Genomic DNA, 16,817 nt, shown 5'->3' with positions numbered 1-16,817 from the left:
GCTGGTCCTTGGTATAAAAAGGCTGAGAAACACTGAACTAGATGACCTCTCAAGGTCTCTTCCAGTTCTACCTCAAATATAGGGGAAGGAGGGCAGGACAGCAATCTCAGCATGGCCCCAGCTTCCTTGGAAGGCTTTAAACTGAAAGATGGGTAAAAATGAATCAACTCCCCTAATACCTCCCTGGCTTGCCAATGGGAGGAATAGAAGCTCCTCCTGCTGGCCCACTCCCACATGCAGTTTGAAGCAGAAGGAGGAGTTTGGTTTTAGCATGTCTGTGCATGTGTTCTCCTCCCCGTCCCCCAGGTGTTGGTTACCCCATGCTGGTCTGTCCAAACTTCCCTCTACACCCCACTGAGACAAGGAAGGGTATTATCCTCATTTGTGAATATTAGTGGTGCATTAGATCGTAATGTAGGACGTGTGGCCAGGATCTACAAAAGGACTTAGGTTTTGCAGTGCCTAATTTGTAGGTGTCTAGAAAATCACTAGAATCCATAAAGCCTGACTGAGGTGCCAATGCTCCCTATATAATGAATGTTGAGAGATTCCTTAGAATGGGATCTACCAAAAGCAAGCATGCTAGGTGGGGAGCTGCCTAAGCTAGACAGTGGGAGATGCCTATGAAATGACTGTATCTGAGCTCTGTCCCCTCTCATGGTTTGGCATCGAGGTCTGAGCTGGAGGCAGGTGCCTATCTTTGTTTATGATCTACAGCTGGGAACCTATCCACTCAAGTCAAATGGCTTATATGCCTATGCAGTTCCTTATAAGAATGGCTTAGTCAGCTGTATAACACCACACAAACCTGCTGGGGGTGGGTAAAAGTGCCCCCTCCTCTTATAACCTTTAGCCCCGGGGTGATTTTGTAGATCCCAGTTTAATTCTATCCTCTGCCTGATAAGGAGAATGGATTTGAATAGGATTCCTCCACCACTCAGGTAAGTGCCCTAAACCCTGGAATGTAGAGTCACTCACCCTTTTACTGCCCAATTAATATTTAATTGTTGAATACAAAGTGGAATGGCTTCAACAAGAGTGTTGGAAAGAGCTTCCTATTAAAGTATCACATAGCCCAACGGTTAGGGAACTTATCAGATAAGTAGAAGAACCCCTGTGCATAGAGGGGGGAGTTGAACCGGGGTCTTCCGTATCTTGGGTGAATATGTGAAACACCAGGCTAAAGACAAGGGAGGCCAGCTCTTGGCTATTTTGTGTGGTTAGATATGCTCAGAGCATGCCTACAGGATCAGGCCCCATAAGCAAAATAAGCAGGGGAATGCTTATCTTCACTGGTTTGAGGATTGTGCTGGGGCTGAGGCATGAGATAGGCATATGAAGCAGCAGTGCACATGTCCAGAGGAAGAAACAGAGGTGCCTGGGGAAATTTAGGTGACCAGGAGTTTAGGCACCTAGAGGGTTCAGTGGCATCCTTGTAGGGATTTAGGTGTCTAAGCCCCTTTGGGCCCATTTCTTTTGTGCTTTCATGAGAAGGCAGTTATGGTATGAAATCACTCTTAACTCTCCATATTCAATATAATTAGATTTAAATGATAAACATAGAGAAAAATAGAATGGGGAATTCAAAAGAATCTACAATAAATATTACAACCAAGTGTAAAAGACACATAAATATGCAGCATACTCACATATCTACTTTATTGGCCACGTGCCTAGGGTAAACTTGTAAAGTAATGGCTCAGACCAAAATGAAAGCAAAATGTATTTTAAAACAAAAACATATTAGCAGCAGAAAGAGTATATAAATGTTGGTTACAATTGCCTACCAATCAAAGTAACTCCAGACTGCAGGGGCCAAATTCAGTCTCACATAGGCAATTCATCTCCCATAAACTTTAATGAGTTGTGCCAATTATACCAGGTCTCAGGTTATCAATATGAAGAAAAGAAGGATCAAAAGGTTTTGTCTAACATAGCTACTTTAGTAGAGCTCCTGCCTGAGGTGAATCCCAGATTTGTTGCAATTTTTGACTGGTTGCACCTGTGACTTAAATTATCTACAGCTGCACAAACTGTGTCTGACTGGCAGAAAGTGTCTGAAAGACTCAGGCTTTCTTATATGTATATCTGTCTGGGGATTGGTCCTGCTTTGAGCAGGGGCTTGGACTAGTTGACCTCCTGAGGTCCCTTCCAACCCTGATATTCTATGATTCTATATGTTCAGTTGCTCCCGATCAGCTAACCTACAGAAAAGGAAGTGGTATTTTCTTCTCAGATATGATATGGCTAATTTTGTAAATTAGAAAAAAAGTGAAACAAACAAAATTAGGCATTTTTCTTTTCATGGGAAAACACATTAGCCTTTCTTCCCAGCTGAAGTTGAACTAATGCCACACTTATCCAGTTTTTACTTTGGGAATTTTTAAAGAAAGTTTCCTTTCTGCTGCAGGGAAGACAAAATTCTATGGAGGTTCAGGGAAACACAGGTAGTTAAATATCTCTTATACCTGTATTTCAGTTCTTCTTTCCCACCCCAATATGTAAAAGAGAACTTCTCCCGAGCTCAGAGAAACCTTAAAAAATAAAATGGAATGCTCCCAAAGTGTTAGAGAGGGTCTTGATTTTTAGTGATTTCTTAATCAAAAAAGGATTACAAGAAACCCAGTTCTCTGCAATGCTGTCTCTTGAGAGCTCTTCTTCATCAGCTAACTAAAATGAAAGAATAGAATATTTCTTAAACAGACTGACCTGTTGCATTCACTAAAAAGTCACTATTTTTGTTAAATTAACATAGTTGCTCTGGACTGCTGGCTGTGCTAAATATCTGTAATTGTTAATCAGTCAGAAGTAATGCGTCAGGAATAATCAACCAGTAAACAGGTAAAACATAGAGTAATAGCACAGCAAATAGGCTTCATTGTCTACTCTATCAGTGTCATTGTATGTAATTATAAAAATGTTTGACTAAAGTAAAAGACGTTCTGCATGTATTGTAAAAAGCATGGTTTAGGATTAAAAAGAAGTAAACATTTTTGGGTTTGGAGTCAGATTCTCCATTAATAGCTTATGATCATAAATACAATTTCAGTAACTTGATGGTGGTAACACATTTTTTTTAAACTCCGAAAAATGGTACCCTTCTATATAATAGATCTGCTCATTGTTAGCATTCAGTCATATCTGCTGACTTGAGACATATCTACTTCTGTTAGTTGCCATGTCCTCTTACTCCCTACATCTCTAAATCCATTATACTGTATTTGAAGAGTTCATTGTTGGAATGTGTGAACATATGTAATAGTCTTTTATGATCCTTGATGCTTGACATTTGATTACTCATATTGTTCTCTTTACATAGCTACAAATATACTAGTGATCCAAAAACTACCCAGTCCTCTTACATAATTCAGATGCAATAGATAAGTTTATTCCCTTTAAAAAGAAATCTAGGCCAAGGGAAGCTCTATTTTGAATTTAACCCTTAGCTTTAGTTTGCTGCTTTTGCCTTGTAAGAACCTTTTGAAGGAAGTGCGGCAAACTTGAGACCCCCCCATCATCCGCAATCTAAGTTTCTCTTCTGACCTGTCTCTCAATTCCACAAACTTTGTTTTTGGTTTTATAATTTGATATGTCGATAAGCAGATTGCTGTTTGAATTCTGACAATACAGTTCAAACGCATTATGAATGAGTAGAATAGAAAATGATGTAACCAGAAAGTGGTGCAGATTATTCATTTCAATTCATGTTGGGTGACTCTATGTTAAAAAAAAGTGTGTCCCACATGGATATGAATGAAGAAGTAGTAGGAATTTGGAACTTGAGTGAAGCCCAGTATTCATGACAGCACAGCAAATCAGTAAGCCATGTTACCATTACTGGGCAGTGGGTCCAGAGTGGTGCATGAAGGAATAGTCTATATGAAAGGACAGTATGCCAAGTCTGACCCCAGGACTTTCACTGTACTGTAGCAGTATCCTCACAGGACATTATTGTGAGGCAAGCTTGTGTGCCGTAGATTCGCATCCTGGCTTGCCATGCAGTAACTTGCCAAGTAGACCAGCCCTCTTTGCATGCTGCTGTAGTTATCCCACAGATCCCTGATACTTTTATACCTGCCCCTAGCCCAAACTGCATCTTCATTGGTTGAACAAAGCAGGAAGAAAGTGCAGTTCAGGTCACACATCAAAATCTGTATCAGGCTTTGACTTGTTTGATTCCTTTTCCTATTGTGTATTACAGAGATGTGGACCTGTTAGTTTTCCTCTTATTTTTTTTCTCCTACAAACGAACACTTCTCAGCCTTCCATCTGCTTACACCACCTCATTAATGTCCACATGTGAAACATATGTTTTAAAAAACCATTTATCATATTTAATAAAATGTAGACATTGATTCCTATGCAGTTTCTAGAAGTAATTTTAATGATTTTGGGGTTTTGATATTTATAGTAAAACTGGCATGGATGCAGATAACATGAAAATTTGGCATTTATGAAATGCCAGCTTTCCATAGATAAAGGAAAATTGAAAATTATCTTTACTTCTATTCATTAAAATCCCAAAGTAGGTAAATAACTAATTAAACACCATCTGTTTGCTTACACTGCACTAATAAAAATGAATCTACCCTTCTATCTCTAAAACCAATTCTTTGCCAATTTTTTTAACAGAACACTACTTCTGTGAATTTGTAGTAATAAAAAGTACCTTGGGCATTATCAGAGCTTTGTGCCTTTGGACAATGATTTTCAGTAGTCTGTTCTTCCCCCAAATCCCTTTTTCCCTCAACAGCATTTCCATGTTTTTTGTTATCCCTCAGCAGGCAGCCAATGCATTAAGGTGTAGGGAGCAGCTGCCAGGTGATAACCAGAGAAAGTGCTATTTTGCTTATGGACCAGCAGTGCATACTGAGGGCACGATGTGACAATTTCTCAGGGAATTCAGGACTGTGAGTCACCTTGTTGTCCCTCTCTCTGGGGTAACTTGCTGGAGCTAAAGCATGTGTCAGTGCCCGGACACTACAGGCTCTTAGCCCTCTAAACAATCTCCTCAAAAGTTCTGCCAGCCTTTATTTTGCCTGCCAGGTTAACCTTGTGTGAACCTCCTTAAAAAGCATTCCCCTACAGCAGTGGTGGGCAACCTGCGGCCCGTATGTGGCCCATCAGGGTAATCTGATTGTGGGCTGCAAGACATTTTTTGTGGCGTTGACCGTCCGCAGGCACAGCCCCCCGCAGCTCCTAGTGGCTGCAGTTCACCATTCCCAACCAATGGGACATGCTAGCCGCCACTCCCATTGGCCGGGAACGGCGAACCGTGGCCACTGGGAACTGCGGGGGGCCATGCCTGTGGACGGTCAACATCAGTGAAATGTCTCATGGCCCGCAATCAGCTTACCCTGATGGGCTGCAGGTTGCCCACCACTTCCCTACAGTACCCAGCCTCTGTCACTGGACACTCACAAAAATCACCAAGGACTCTGTCTTCAAAGAGCCAGTAGTCACACAAGCCTGTTAGATCAGCTGAGGATTCACACTTTAATATATTGCACTTAGGTGAACTTATAGTAAAATCATGAATAAGTTTATTAAAAAAGAACAGAGATTTAGGTTATACTAAGCAAAGATAATAGAAGCAGAAAATGGTTACAAATAAATATCCCAGAAAACCTTTGAAAAGTATTCTTGCTGTTAGTTCCTCAGAGTTCTGGTTCCATGTCCCCTTTTCTCATCCTTTTGTTAATTTGCTTTTCCTGTTGACTTCATATGCAAACATAATTTCCAATGTCTTTAGTCTACTTTGCTCTGTTTACATTCAAGACCTAGGCAGACAGGCAAATCAACAAAATTGTTTACCAACCGTGCTAGTTTGAGCATATTTTTGATACACAGACCTACAACTTCTTAATTGTTTCCTGTACATACATTGCACAATGATTATGATGACCAATATGATAGAAATTTTCATCTGATAGTTTATATAACATTCTTTATAGAAAAATACCATGACAGCAATGTGTTAGATGTAGTGAGTTTGTTAGGTATGATAGAAGTTGCTGTTACATGACAGCGAAACCTTTCCCAATGGGCATTGAGCAGATCTTAGGATCACACAGGGTAACATGGCAAGATGACAAAACTTATGAGCTAATAAAAACTAATCAAAACAGGGTTGTCTCTCCATCCTGGGATATCTGGTCACCATGACTAACTTCAGAGCAAATCAAATATTAACTCTGAAGGAGCTACATGTGTTTCATGAAGAAGCACATCTGAATCTGGGCCAAGTGGTTGTCTCACTGATACATATGATTAAATGGTAACTCTGTATATGTTTCAGAAGATCATAGTCTATATTGGTTGGTAGCACTGTGGGCTTACTGGCTACCCAATCCTCTCTGTAGATGTCAGCTGAAATCTTGGTTCATATCTGTAACAGGGTTCTGGGGGTATAGCCGGGAACTGTGGGACTGCTGTGCCCCCTTAACTCTCCAGCCTGGGCTGTTTCTCACAATACTTTGCTAGTGACAAGCAGCAAACCCCTCCAGGTGCTGTTATCACTCAGTCAACATTCAGGGACAGATCCAGCTAAATTGCGTGAATGCTCTTGAGCCATACACAGGGAAATACCAGCAAATACCCCCACTCTTGCACCCCAGAAATGGACCGTCTTACACTGCTCAAGACATTCTCTTGAGCAATGCTAGCTCATTAATTAGTCTACCACTTCATCAAAAGATAGTGAACATGCACCAGCCTTCGTAATCTGAGCAGATTCCCCAATTCACTGGTAAGGATAAAACATTAAAATAAGTGTATTAACTACAGAAAAATAGATTTTAGGTGATTAAAAGTGGTAGGCATGAAGGTCAGAGATAGTTATCTAAGAAAATAAAAAGTAAATGCATTCTAAACCCTAAACTTTCAGACTAAGCAAGACTTTAATCAAACAGCTTTTCTAACCCCATTTGACATTGCAGGCAGGTTACAGTTCTTAATAAACAAGCTGAATTTTTCTTTTCAGCCTGGGACCAATCTCCTCAGTTCGAAGTCTTTGTCTTCCTAGCATGCTTGTTGCCTTCAGAGTAGGTGGGGGAGAAGAGAGGTGGTCTCATGATGCCACTGTTCCTTATTTTAGATTCCCTTGGACATGAACTGAGAAGGTACTGGCCCAGGCATGTCCTGACTAGCCTTGCTGAGTCACAGATTTGAGCAGTCCTCATTGTGCAGTGCTTGTGCAATTACCTCTTTTTGAATTGTAAATCTTTTGTTTATAATTCCCCTCCTGATCAATTATAATTTAACACCCGCCTGGGTGTGGGTCACCATCTTTGTTGCCACTGAAGATCCTGTAGTGGGCATCTCCCAGTCTCACATCATTGTTCAGTAACAACCATATAGAGAAATCTTATTTATTTTGAGAATAAAAATCATAATCATACTGAATGCATTGTACAGTAATATCTAAAACTATGAATCTTCGATATAGTCCGCTATCATGCAGTCCTTTATGTATTGCCGACACTACAGTTAATGCACATTGTATGTGTAAACGGTTTTTTTAAGTTTGTAGAACTGTGTCAAATCTATTTTGGAAAGAAAAAAAAAACCCAACAACCCACATCCACGCACCTCAGAATAGCTTTATTGAAGGGCTACTGGTTTTTCAGATATTTATACTGCTCTAATAGTCTCCAGAACTGATGACTACTCTGTCTTTATAGAACAGAATTACCATTGCATTTTTAAAATAACATACTTCATACAAACTGTCAAAAATATTTCTGTTTGTTTTTATATACAGAAATTAGTTTGGAGATGTAGTGGTGGGGACAATTAATTCATTTCTAATATATGTATCAACGAATTGGGCTCAGATTGGTTTTCCTGAGCAGCTCTTGCACACGTATAAAATGAAAATGAGGTTCAGAGATTAAGTTTGAGCTAAAATTCACAATTTGGAAAGATACATGTAACCTTTTTTATTTTTATGTATTTATTTATTTATTGCAATTAGAGGGGAACGCAAGGATACAGTCATGGGAGAGGGGAAATGTGAGGAGATTGCTGCCAAATTTAGGCAGACTGCCCTATGCACTCTGTAGCATGTTAGAGCTAAGTCTTACCACAAAACTTTGTGCGACAGTGTTACACTCAGTAATGTGACAAAAAGGGTATTGTACAACATGAAATTATTGTGTAATAATATTCAGTTATTTTGTAACAATTCTAAAAATTAATTGTAAGTGAAAATCCAGCTAATGTCTGTTTATGATGATGGTAACAAGAATGTTATGCTTGTGAGGTGTAGGTGCTCTGAAGAGTGGAGTCTGGCTGGGGAAGATAGGTGCTTGTCTTGTCTCAAGCACTATCTTGGGAGCGGGCAGAAAGGCTCAATGAGGTAGGGGTTGCCATTCCAGGCTCTTAAACTCTGTGGGAACCAAAGTAAAATATTTATTTATCTGTCTGGCCACTTGGTTCCATTTTGTACAAGGTAATCCGGTCATAGGCATAGTTTTATGAAAGTCCTGAAGAGAGACTTTTTTGTTACAGATGAATATTTATGAAAGCTGGTTGATATATTAATCATAGCTAGACTTATTCCTGAAAAGGTTGATTGTTCTCCCTTCCCCCATTTCCCCCCTGTATTTCCAAAGAACTGTAATTACACAAATGTAATAATCTCTTTTTTTCATAGAGGCCAATAATGCAATGGCTGGAGGACAAAAGAGCATCAGAGTAATTGGGTGGACATGTTGGATATTAATGATAATTCTGATGGTATGGAGTCACCACACCAGTGGACAAGGGCAAGGTAAGTTCTAATGTTTTCTGATAATCAACTGTTTATTGATGACTGAAACAATGTGGAGGTGAGGGCAGGACATCTGATTACTTGAGATGTTTGTCATTGTTTAGTACTGTGTGTATTTTGACTATTATTAACTAGAGCTGATTGGAAAATGGAGGATGGGGTGGAGGAGGAGTTTCTATGGAAAACTTTGACTTTTTGGTGAAAAATCAAAATGCAAACACTTTGAATTGGAAAAGCTGTCCACAGTGCCTCAAGCTCCCGTTTTCCTCTATAGCTCAGGGTCCCTGGCTGAATATCCCATCGTATACTGCAGACTCACCTCTTGGTGAGGGGAGGTGGTATATGATGGGAGTTGCATGATCATGGTGCATAATTGGAGACAAAATATGGCTGGGGAGCTTGGCCCATAGTGGAGAATGGTGATCTGAGGCAACTAAATTACAAATCCTCTCCTAGGCACCAGAGCAGCATATCCAAAGAAAGTTATTTTGTGTTTTGGCTCTTTGTTTTGTTTTGTTTTGTTTTGACAAAAAAATAAAATATTCCATGGAAAATGGGGAAAAAAAGAAAAGAAAAAAAGTTTGATGAGAAAATTTTGATCAGTCAAGTTGCTAATTGTTCAACTTTTGTTATGAAAGTGGCTGGCTTACAATTTTTCAAACATTTTGCTTGCATTTAAGTCTTTAGTCATGTATGATTCTGGGAAACACTTCAGATTGTTTCAGCTCTGTTGTTTGAAGAAAGGTGAAAACTGTACTCACGTTCTTTACAGATTAAAAAGCACATGTTGCATTTTCACTGTGAAACCTGAATATGAAGTCAAATATGTTAAGTTTACTGTAGCTTTATTGTTTTTGACAATGATACTGTAAGCAATATGAAATGTAATATTCAAGGTATTTAAAGAGCGCCAACCTCACTTTCAGATAACTCTGCCATTTTGCATTTGTGTTTGGTTTGTTTATTTTCTTGAAAGTGTCTCCATTTCTGCCTTGAAGGATAACCTTTGTTGATAATTTTGAGATAGGAAAGAATAACAGATTACTGAAAAAAGGAAGGGAGAGAAAAGCTTGTATTTTGTGTGTGTGAAACAGTGAATATTTTCACACCCTGGGAGTAAGTGATAATTTATGAGGCATTGAAGTGAAGGGGAAAAGTGAATAGAAATTCCTTTCTGAGCTATGCTAAGCTTACTTTGGGTATTACAGAGGAGCTGCAAGGTTATCATGTCCTCAATTTACTCAGCTAAAAGGAAAAAAAGGTGTAGTTTTTCAACTAAGATTTTCTGTGTACTATTGTGATTAATAACAGTAAAGAATGCTGACTAACAAATTTATTTGGGCAAAAGCTTTCATGGGCTAAAACCCACTTTATCAGATGCATGCAATGGAAAATACAGTAGGAAGATATATATATAAAATACACATACAGAGAACATGAAAAAATGGGGGTTGCCATACCAAGTCTAATGAGACTAATCAGTTAAGGTGGGCTATTATCAGCAGGAGAAAAAAAACCTTTTGTAGTGATAATCAGGATCGCCCATTTCAAACAGTTGACAAGAAGATGTGAATAACAGTAGGGGAAAATTAGTATGGGGAAATAGTTTTTAGTTTGTGTAATGACCCATCCACTCCCAGTCTTTATTCAAGCCTAATTTAACGGTGTCCAGTCTGCAAATTAATTTCTTGTTGGAGTCTGTTTTTGAGGTTTTTTGTTGTTGAAGAATTGTGACTTTTAGGTCTGTAATTGAGTGTCCAAGGAGGTTGAAGTGATCTCCGACTGGTTTTTGAATGTTATAATTCTTGATATCTGATTTGTGTCCATTTATCCTTTTGCATAGAGACTGTCCGGTTTGGCCAATGAACATGGCAGAGGGTCACTGCTGGCATATGTCACATTGGTAGATGTGCAGGTGCACGAGCCCCTGATGGTGTGGCTGATGTGATTCGGTCCTATGACGGTGTCCCTTGAATAGAATATGTGGATAGAGTTGGCAACGGGCTTTGTTGCAAGGATAGGTTCCTGGGTTAGTGTTTTTGTTGTGTGGTGTGTAGTTGCTGGTGAGTATTTGCTTCAGGTTGGGGGGCTGTCTGTAAGCGAAGACTGGCCTGTCTCCCAAGATCTGTGAGAGTGAGGGATCATCCTTCAGGATAGGTTGTAGATCCTTGATGGTGCACTGGAGAGGTTTTAGTTGGGGGCTGAAGGTGACGGCTAGTGGCGTTCTGTTACTTTCTTTGTTGGGCCTGTCCTGTAGTAGGTGACTTCTGGATTCTCTTCTGGGAACCCTTGATAAAGATCTTGTAGGTGTTTGTCTCTGTCCGAGAGATTGGAGCAAATGCCTCTCCAGCTCATCATCAATTTGTGTTGCATTTTCCCAAGTAGTGCCCTGATCCTGCAGATACTTACATAATTGTGCAAAGAAGTTTAGCACCTGTGGAACTGTTTGAAAGATTGGGGCCCAAGGGCCTAATCCAAAATCCATAGAAGTAAGTGGAAATCTGCCACTTATTTTAATAGGCCTTGGATCAGGTCCAATATAAACAGCTACAGCAGATCTCTAGATGTGATTTCATGTACTGAAGTTTTTTGATGGATGCAAACTGTTTCTATACAGAGGTAATTTTATTTTTTAGATGTTTGAAGTAAACTTGTGAAAACAAAGTTTTAATGAATGCACTGTTACTTTCACTTTGGTTGCAGCATGTGGCTTGGAAAATACATCTATTTTGAAAATTATGCTGATTATGTATTGTAAGCAATAATGACCTGCAACAAGTATGGTAAAATATTTTTATCCTATGCAATGACTTAATACCTGTGTGATGAACATTTTGATTCTATTTATGAAGGAAAAGTACAAAAAATTAATATCTAAACATGTATTTTTAATACCAGGACTATTTGTTTGACAATGTATAAAACATTACTTACTCTCCTATAACTCTTCTGTCTTCCTTGACAGAAAAAGGCCATATGTTTTGTAAATGACATAAAACAATGTAGTCGAATACCTTAATCCGTTATTTTCACAAATTCTGTTCCAAATCTTATTTAGATTTGCAAGGTTGTTACATGGTTCATGAATAACTAGAAGTAGGGTCAAATATGCATAATGTAATCAAGTTAAATGTATTTCAGTTTTGGCAGAATTGATGAGCTCTGTGATGACTGAGGTTTATCATATGCCTTTAGTTTAGATACTTTCTAGTATGTGTTAACACTTGCCACTGCTACCAATGGCTACATGAAATTTAAAGTGACTAAGAAGTTTGTTTTTAATTCACTGTTAATGTAGAGATACATTAAAACCTAGGGGAAATAATCCAACAGACTTTTATGGATGATTCAAATACTGTGTCTGAATGGAATTTTTTTAACTGATTGAGTTACAGTAACTATACCTTTTAATCCCCTAATGCTTTTACTTAAAAATAATTTGAAGAAATTAATATGCTTGGAATAAAGAATGAAGTTTTTATGGAGTCTAATTATAGATGTGTATTATTGACAGGACTCATCATACTTTGTTTATCCCCATTAATCATGGCCAAAAAGTAATTTCATCAGGTACACCAAGTAGTAATTTAGGCCTTGGCTACACTTACCCGCTAGTTCGACGGCTGGAAATCGAACTTCTGGGTTCGACTTATCGCGTCTAGTCTGGACGCGATAAGTCGAACCCGGAAGTGCTTGCCGTCGACTGCGGTACTCCAGCTCGGCGAGAGGAGTACCGCGGAGTCGACGGGGGAGCCTGCCTGCCGAGTGTGGACCAAGGTAAGTTCGAACTAATTCGAACTAAGGTACTTCGAACTTCAGCTACGTTATTCACGTAGCTGAAGTTGAGTACCTTAGTTCGAATTAGGGGGGTAGTGTAGACCAAGCCATTGAAATAAACTCTAGCAGTAACTATTTAGTCACCTTTTTCTTATAGTAGTCTATATGTGCTCCGAATTCTTTTGAGAAACATACCTCTTTAATACTAGTACTGAATAGAGATGCTAATTCAGCCTGCAGATATATGGACCTAATTTTCATTGACTTCGGGTGGTAGCGTGCAGGTGCTAGAAAGATACATTTATCCCTCTGCCCTTCCATAATGAGGTAGGGGTGGTGTCTGTGTGTGTGTGTGTGTGTGTGTGTGTGTGTAAAACTCCCACCTCCCCAGTAAAGCAAAGTCTTATTAGGTGAAAGATGTGAACAAACATTTATTGGGAGGATTTGAGTTTCACTTTGAAGACTGCTATTCATCCTACTTACTGACATGATTTTAGTATATTTTCAAGAGCAAAATATTTGTGACTAGAAAAATGTGGCAAAGAGCAAACCATATGCCTTTAGTCCAGATTAACTGATTTAGAGTAAATGAAGCAACAGTATAAGAAAGCATAAAAGCCAAAAAGAAGAACAGGAGTACTTGTGGCACAAGTACTCCTGTTCTTCTTTTTGCGGATACAGACTAACACGGCTGTTACTCTGAAACCTGTCATAAAAGCCAAGTCTCCATAGGAGAGCACAGTGTCTCACCTCTGTGGAATATTGCATCAGCTCTGCCTCTCAAAATGGCAATTGCCCCTTCAAACAGACTTCTAGAAAACTTTTATAGCTTGAAGCTCAATATAATAATTTCCACTAAACTTTTTATCTAATTGGATCATATGAACATAGTGTATAAAGTATAGGAATATAACTCTTGAAAATATTTTGAGACAATAAACTGAGTACATTTTAAAAAAAACGCCCTTTATGTCAGGGGTTGGCAACGTTCGGTACGTGGCTCGCTAGGGTAAGCACCCTGGCGGGCCGGGCCAGTTTTATTTACCTGCTGACGCAGCAGGTTCGGCCGATCGCGGCCCTCACTGGCCGCAGTTCGCCGTCCCGGGCCAATGGGGGTGGTGAGAAGCCACGGCCAGCAGATCGCTCGCCCACGCCACTTCTCGCCGCCCCCATTGGCCCGGGACGGTGAACCGCGGCCAGTGGGGGCCGCGATCGGCCGAACCTGCTGCGTCAGCAGGTAAATAAAACTGGCCCGGCCTGCCAGGGTGCTTACCCTGGCGAGCCGCGGGCCAAACGTTGCTGACCCCTGCTTTATGTTCAAATAAAGTAAAGTAAGGGCTTGTCTACACCATGTAGCAATGCACACTACAGATCTGTAAATTGTAAAGTGTACCAATGTGTTACACACTAACTGGCCCATATAGACTCTGCTGGCTTGCACTAAGTTCAGTGGTAGGTATTAAAGTAGCACAATATTACAGATGACATTTAGTTGCATATCTAAAAGCCTTTAGTTGCATATCTAAAAGCCTTTAGTTATGGATCAACATTTTTTTCCAATAGTGGCATTATAAGGTTCCATATTCACTGTCACACTAACTTCCCTATTAAATTTACTCAATGTCCTTTTATATGGAAACTATTTTTAACTGCCAGCATTCATATTTAATCTGAGTTATGACAGTCAAGCTGGGTTCATCACCGTTTTTAAAAAAAAAAGTTCGGCAGGCACAAACAAAACACAACCTCCCTCCTGCCCCCACAGAAAACCCACCAAACCAGATAAATACAAAACTCTTACCTAACTAATTTGTTACTCTAAAGCCCTGTTGTTCAGTATTTTCTTAAGCACCAACAGAGCCAGATTTTGGGCCCTACAAAGTCTGTGGGCACTCCTGACTTGAGGGAGCCTAGAAATATAAAGGAGAATCTCTGCTTCTATTTAATAAATTTGAGTAAAAACTTCAACATTTGTCATTTCAGCTCTATGCACTACACATGGACATAAAGAGAACTGGACAAAATGAGAAGAACACAATTAAATACAACTCTCTCACTATTCCAGATTTAGGCACATCACCAGAGAGAAGTTAGGACATATGGCTGCATATACACAGGGAACAGCTTCTGAATCACAAAACACTTGCTCCCAGAACAATCTACTCACACCGGAAAAAATCCAACTTGCTCTTTCAAATTACTAACACCAAACTCAAACAAAAGCCTCTCATTTTTAAACTGCTATCCTGTTGAGTCTCATTTCCACATACTGGCCCAAATTAGACTCTGGAGTAACTCCATTGAAGTCAATGGAATTATACAAGAGACAGATTTAACCCGCGCTGTCAGCAGCTTGTCTATCAATTGTTAGAATTTTGCTAATGAACACAATATGTGCACCAACTATAACAAAAATATGGAAGAAAGCTCCATGTATTATCTTAATTCATAGAAATCAAGAGTATAAGCAATGTAAACCTTGTAATTAACTTTGGACTAATCTTGTGAAGTGGGGAATGTAAGCTTCCATGGGCAACAAAAAAGATGAACTGACACTTTAGACCATAGCAGTGTGCAGTTCAATATAAAGAGGGCTTGTTTCAAAAGAAATGAGCCTCTTTCCAGCTACTGTCTGGAACATTAACTATTACTATTTCTTTAATTTGAGAGAACAGGATGTCTGGCTGTTGGCCTTGCTAGTGCCTATTAGTTTGTCTGGTAATGTAATGAAGGGACCTAATTTATATGTTTAAGATTTTAAAAAGTGATTAGTGACTCTGGGTGTCTCAATTTTTGGGTCCCTATCTTGAGATGTCTTAAAGGGAGCTTATCTTTTTTTCAGAGTGATGGGCATCTTTCCTCTGAAAACCAGGCCCCTTAAAGTGACTCAAGTTGGGCACCCCAAAATTAAGGCATCTAAAGTGACACTGGTACATAACTTGCCCTAGTTTTTATTTATTTTAATTGCTCTGTTGTATAAACATTATAAAACATGTCTACTAGTTCAGCAAAGAGTTTCTAATTTTGGCAGCTAAAAGGCATGGAACCACGAAGTCATGTTATTCTAACTAGCATCTTGCTCCTCTATTCCCAAAACTCCTATTTAAACAGTTAAAACTAAGGCATAATTAATCTTTTGAAACACGGGAGTTACAAATTAGTGCTTTATAGTACTTGAAAGATGGCACACTAAGTTCTTCTAGATGTCATAAGGCACAGTTTTCTAGGTCTAGTGGTTCTCAAGATAGTGGCTGGTAAAATCCTATTGGAATTGAAATGGTAACAAATGCTATATGTTTATTAGAATGATGTAATCTCAGTACTAGCCCCTGTGGATTTTAAGATATTAAACTTGAAAATAGTTACTGATTCCTCAGCCCAACACAGTCTTTTCACCACTTCTCCAGAAGTGAATATGGCAGACTCCATGGACCAGGATGCCTTTTTAAATCTCTAGTTCCCCAAATACATACTGTTTGGACATCAGCCTGTGAAACCCAAATTCAGCACCTTTCTGCCTATGCTTTATGATACGGTCTTTAATTACATGATCACTTACTGTTATTTTTCCACAGGACCCCTGCATCATTCAGTGCACAGACTGGCCTCACAAGGAGGCCAAATTAAGGTTGCATCAGCAACTGTCGATCTGGCATTTCCTAGTTTTTGAGTGCTTAACTTTGCAAATTAAATAATGTTCTTTCAACATAATTTTTGTATACAATATAGATACACTGTCCATATATATATTTTTTTATTTAAAAATACATACAGCAACCATACACTTTCAGTCTGAATGTAATGTCTTAAATTTAGATGAAGGGAAATGGTAAGATATGAATAAACAGAAGTCAGTTTGTGTGAGTTTTTGCTCTAACATGCTGCATCAACTGTACCTTACAAAATGGCAACTGCGCCTGCAAACAGCAGACTCCTAGAAAATTAAAGCTGCAATATAGAAAAAGCAAAATGATTTACATAGCTGCAAAGATGGTAAACTGATGAGAGGTATGCTAGATAATATAAATTTTAGTGCAGGCTTAGTACAATTAACCAGATATGAATGGGACTCAACAGAGCAGTGAGGGACTTATTCAGTGACCTTGAAAGTCAAAGCCACATTGATTTGTTTGTAAGTGTTTAGACTTTTGAGGGCAATAAAGTTTATTTTTTTCACTTCAGGAGCCAGATTCTACTTATCCCTTATGCAGTCTGCAATGTGAGGAGAGTAGTAAAGAGCCTGTCCCTTTTGCATGGACCATTCAAC

At 39.2% G+C, this 16,817-nt stretch overlaps 1 protein-coding gene across 26 annotated transcripts in view; it reads left to right on the top strand.

Moving 5' to 3' along the window:
- Window positions 1-16,817, top strand: part of ROBO2 (roundabout guidance receptor 2) — a 1,484,585-nt gene that overhangs the window by 21,532 nt on the left and 1,446,236 nt on the right. For all 26 annotated transcript variants that reach the window (XM_065575614.1, XM_065575735.1, XM_065575671.1 and 23 more), the window contains exon 2: window positions 8,657-8,773. In XM_065575614.1, the coding sequence (XP_065431686.1) occupies window positions 8,671-8,773 (103 nt within the window). In that variant the 5' untranslated portion in view covers window positions 8,657-8,670. The remainder of the gene's footprint in view (window positions 1-8,656; window positions 8,774-16,817) is intronic.

The sequence above is a fragment of the Chrysemys picta genome, chromosome 1, assembly GCF_011386835.1.
Source record: "Chrysemys picta bellii isolate R12L10 chromosome 1, ASM1138683v2, whole genome shotgun sequence".
Lineage (NCBI taxonomy): Eukaryota > Metazoa > Chordata > Testudines > Emydidae > Chrysemys > Chrysemys picta.
The sequence above is the reverse complement of the archived record's forward strand: the minus strand, read 5'-3'. Positions and strand labels throughout refer to the sequence as shown.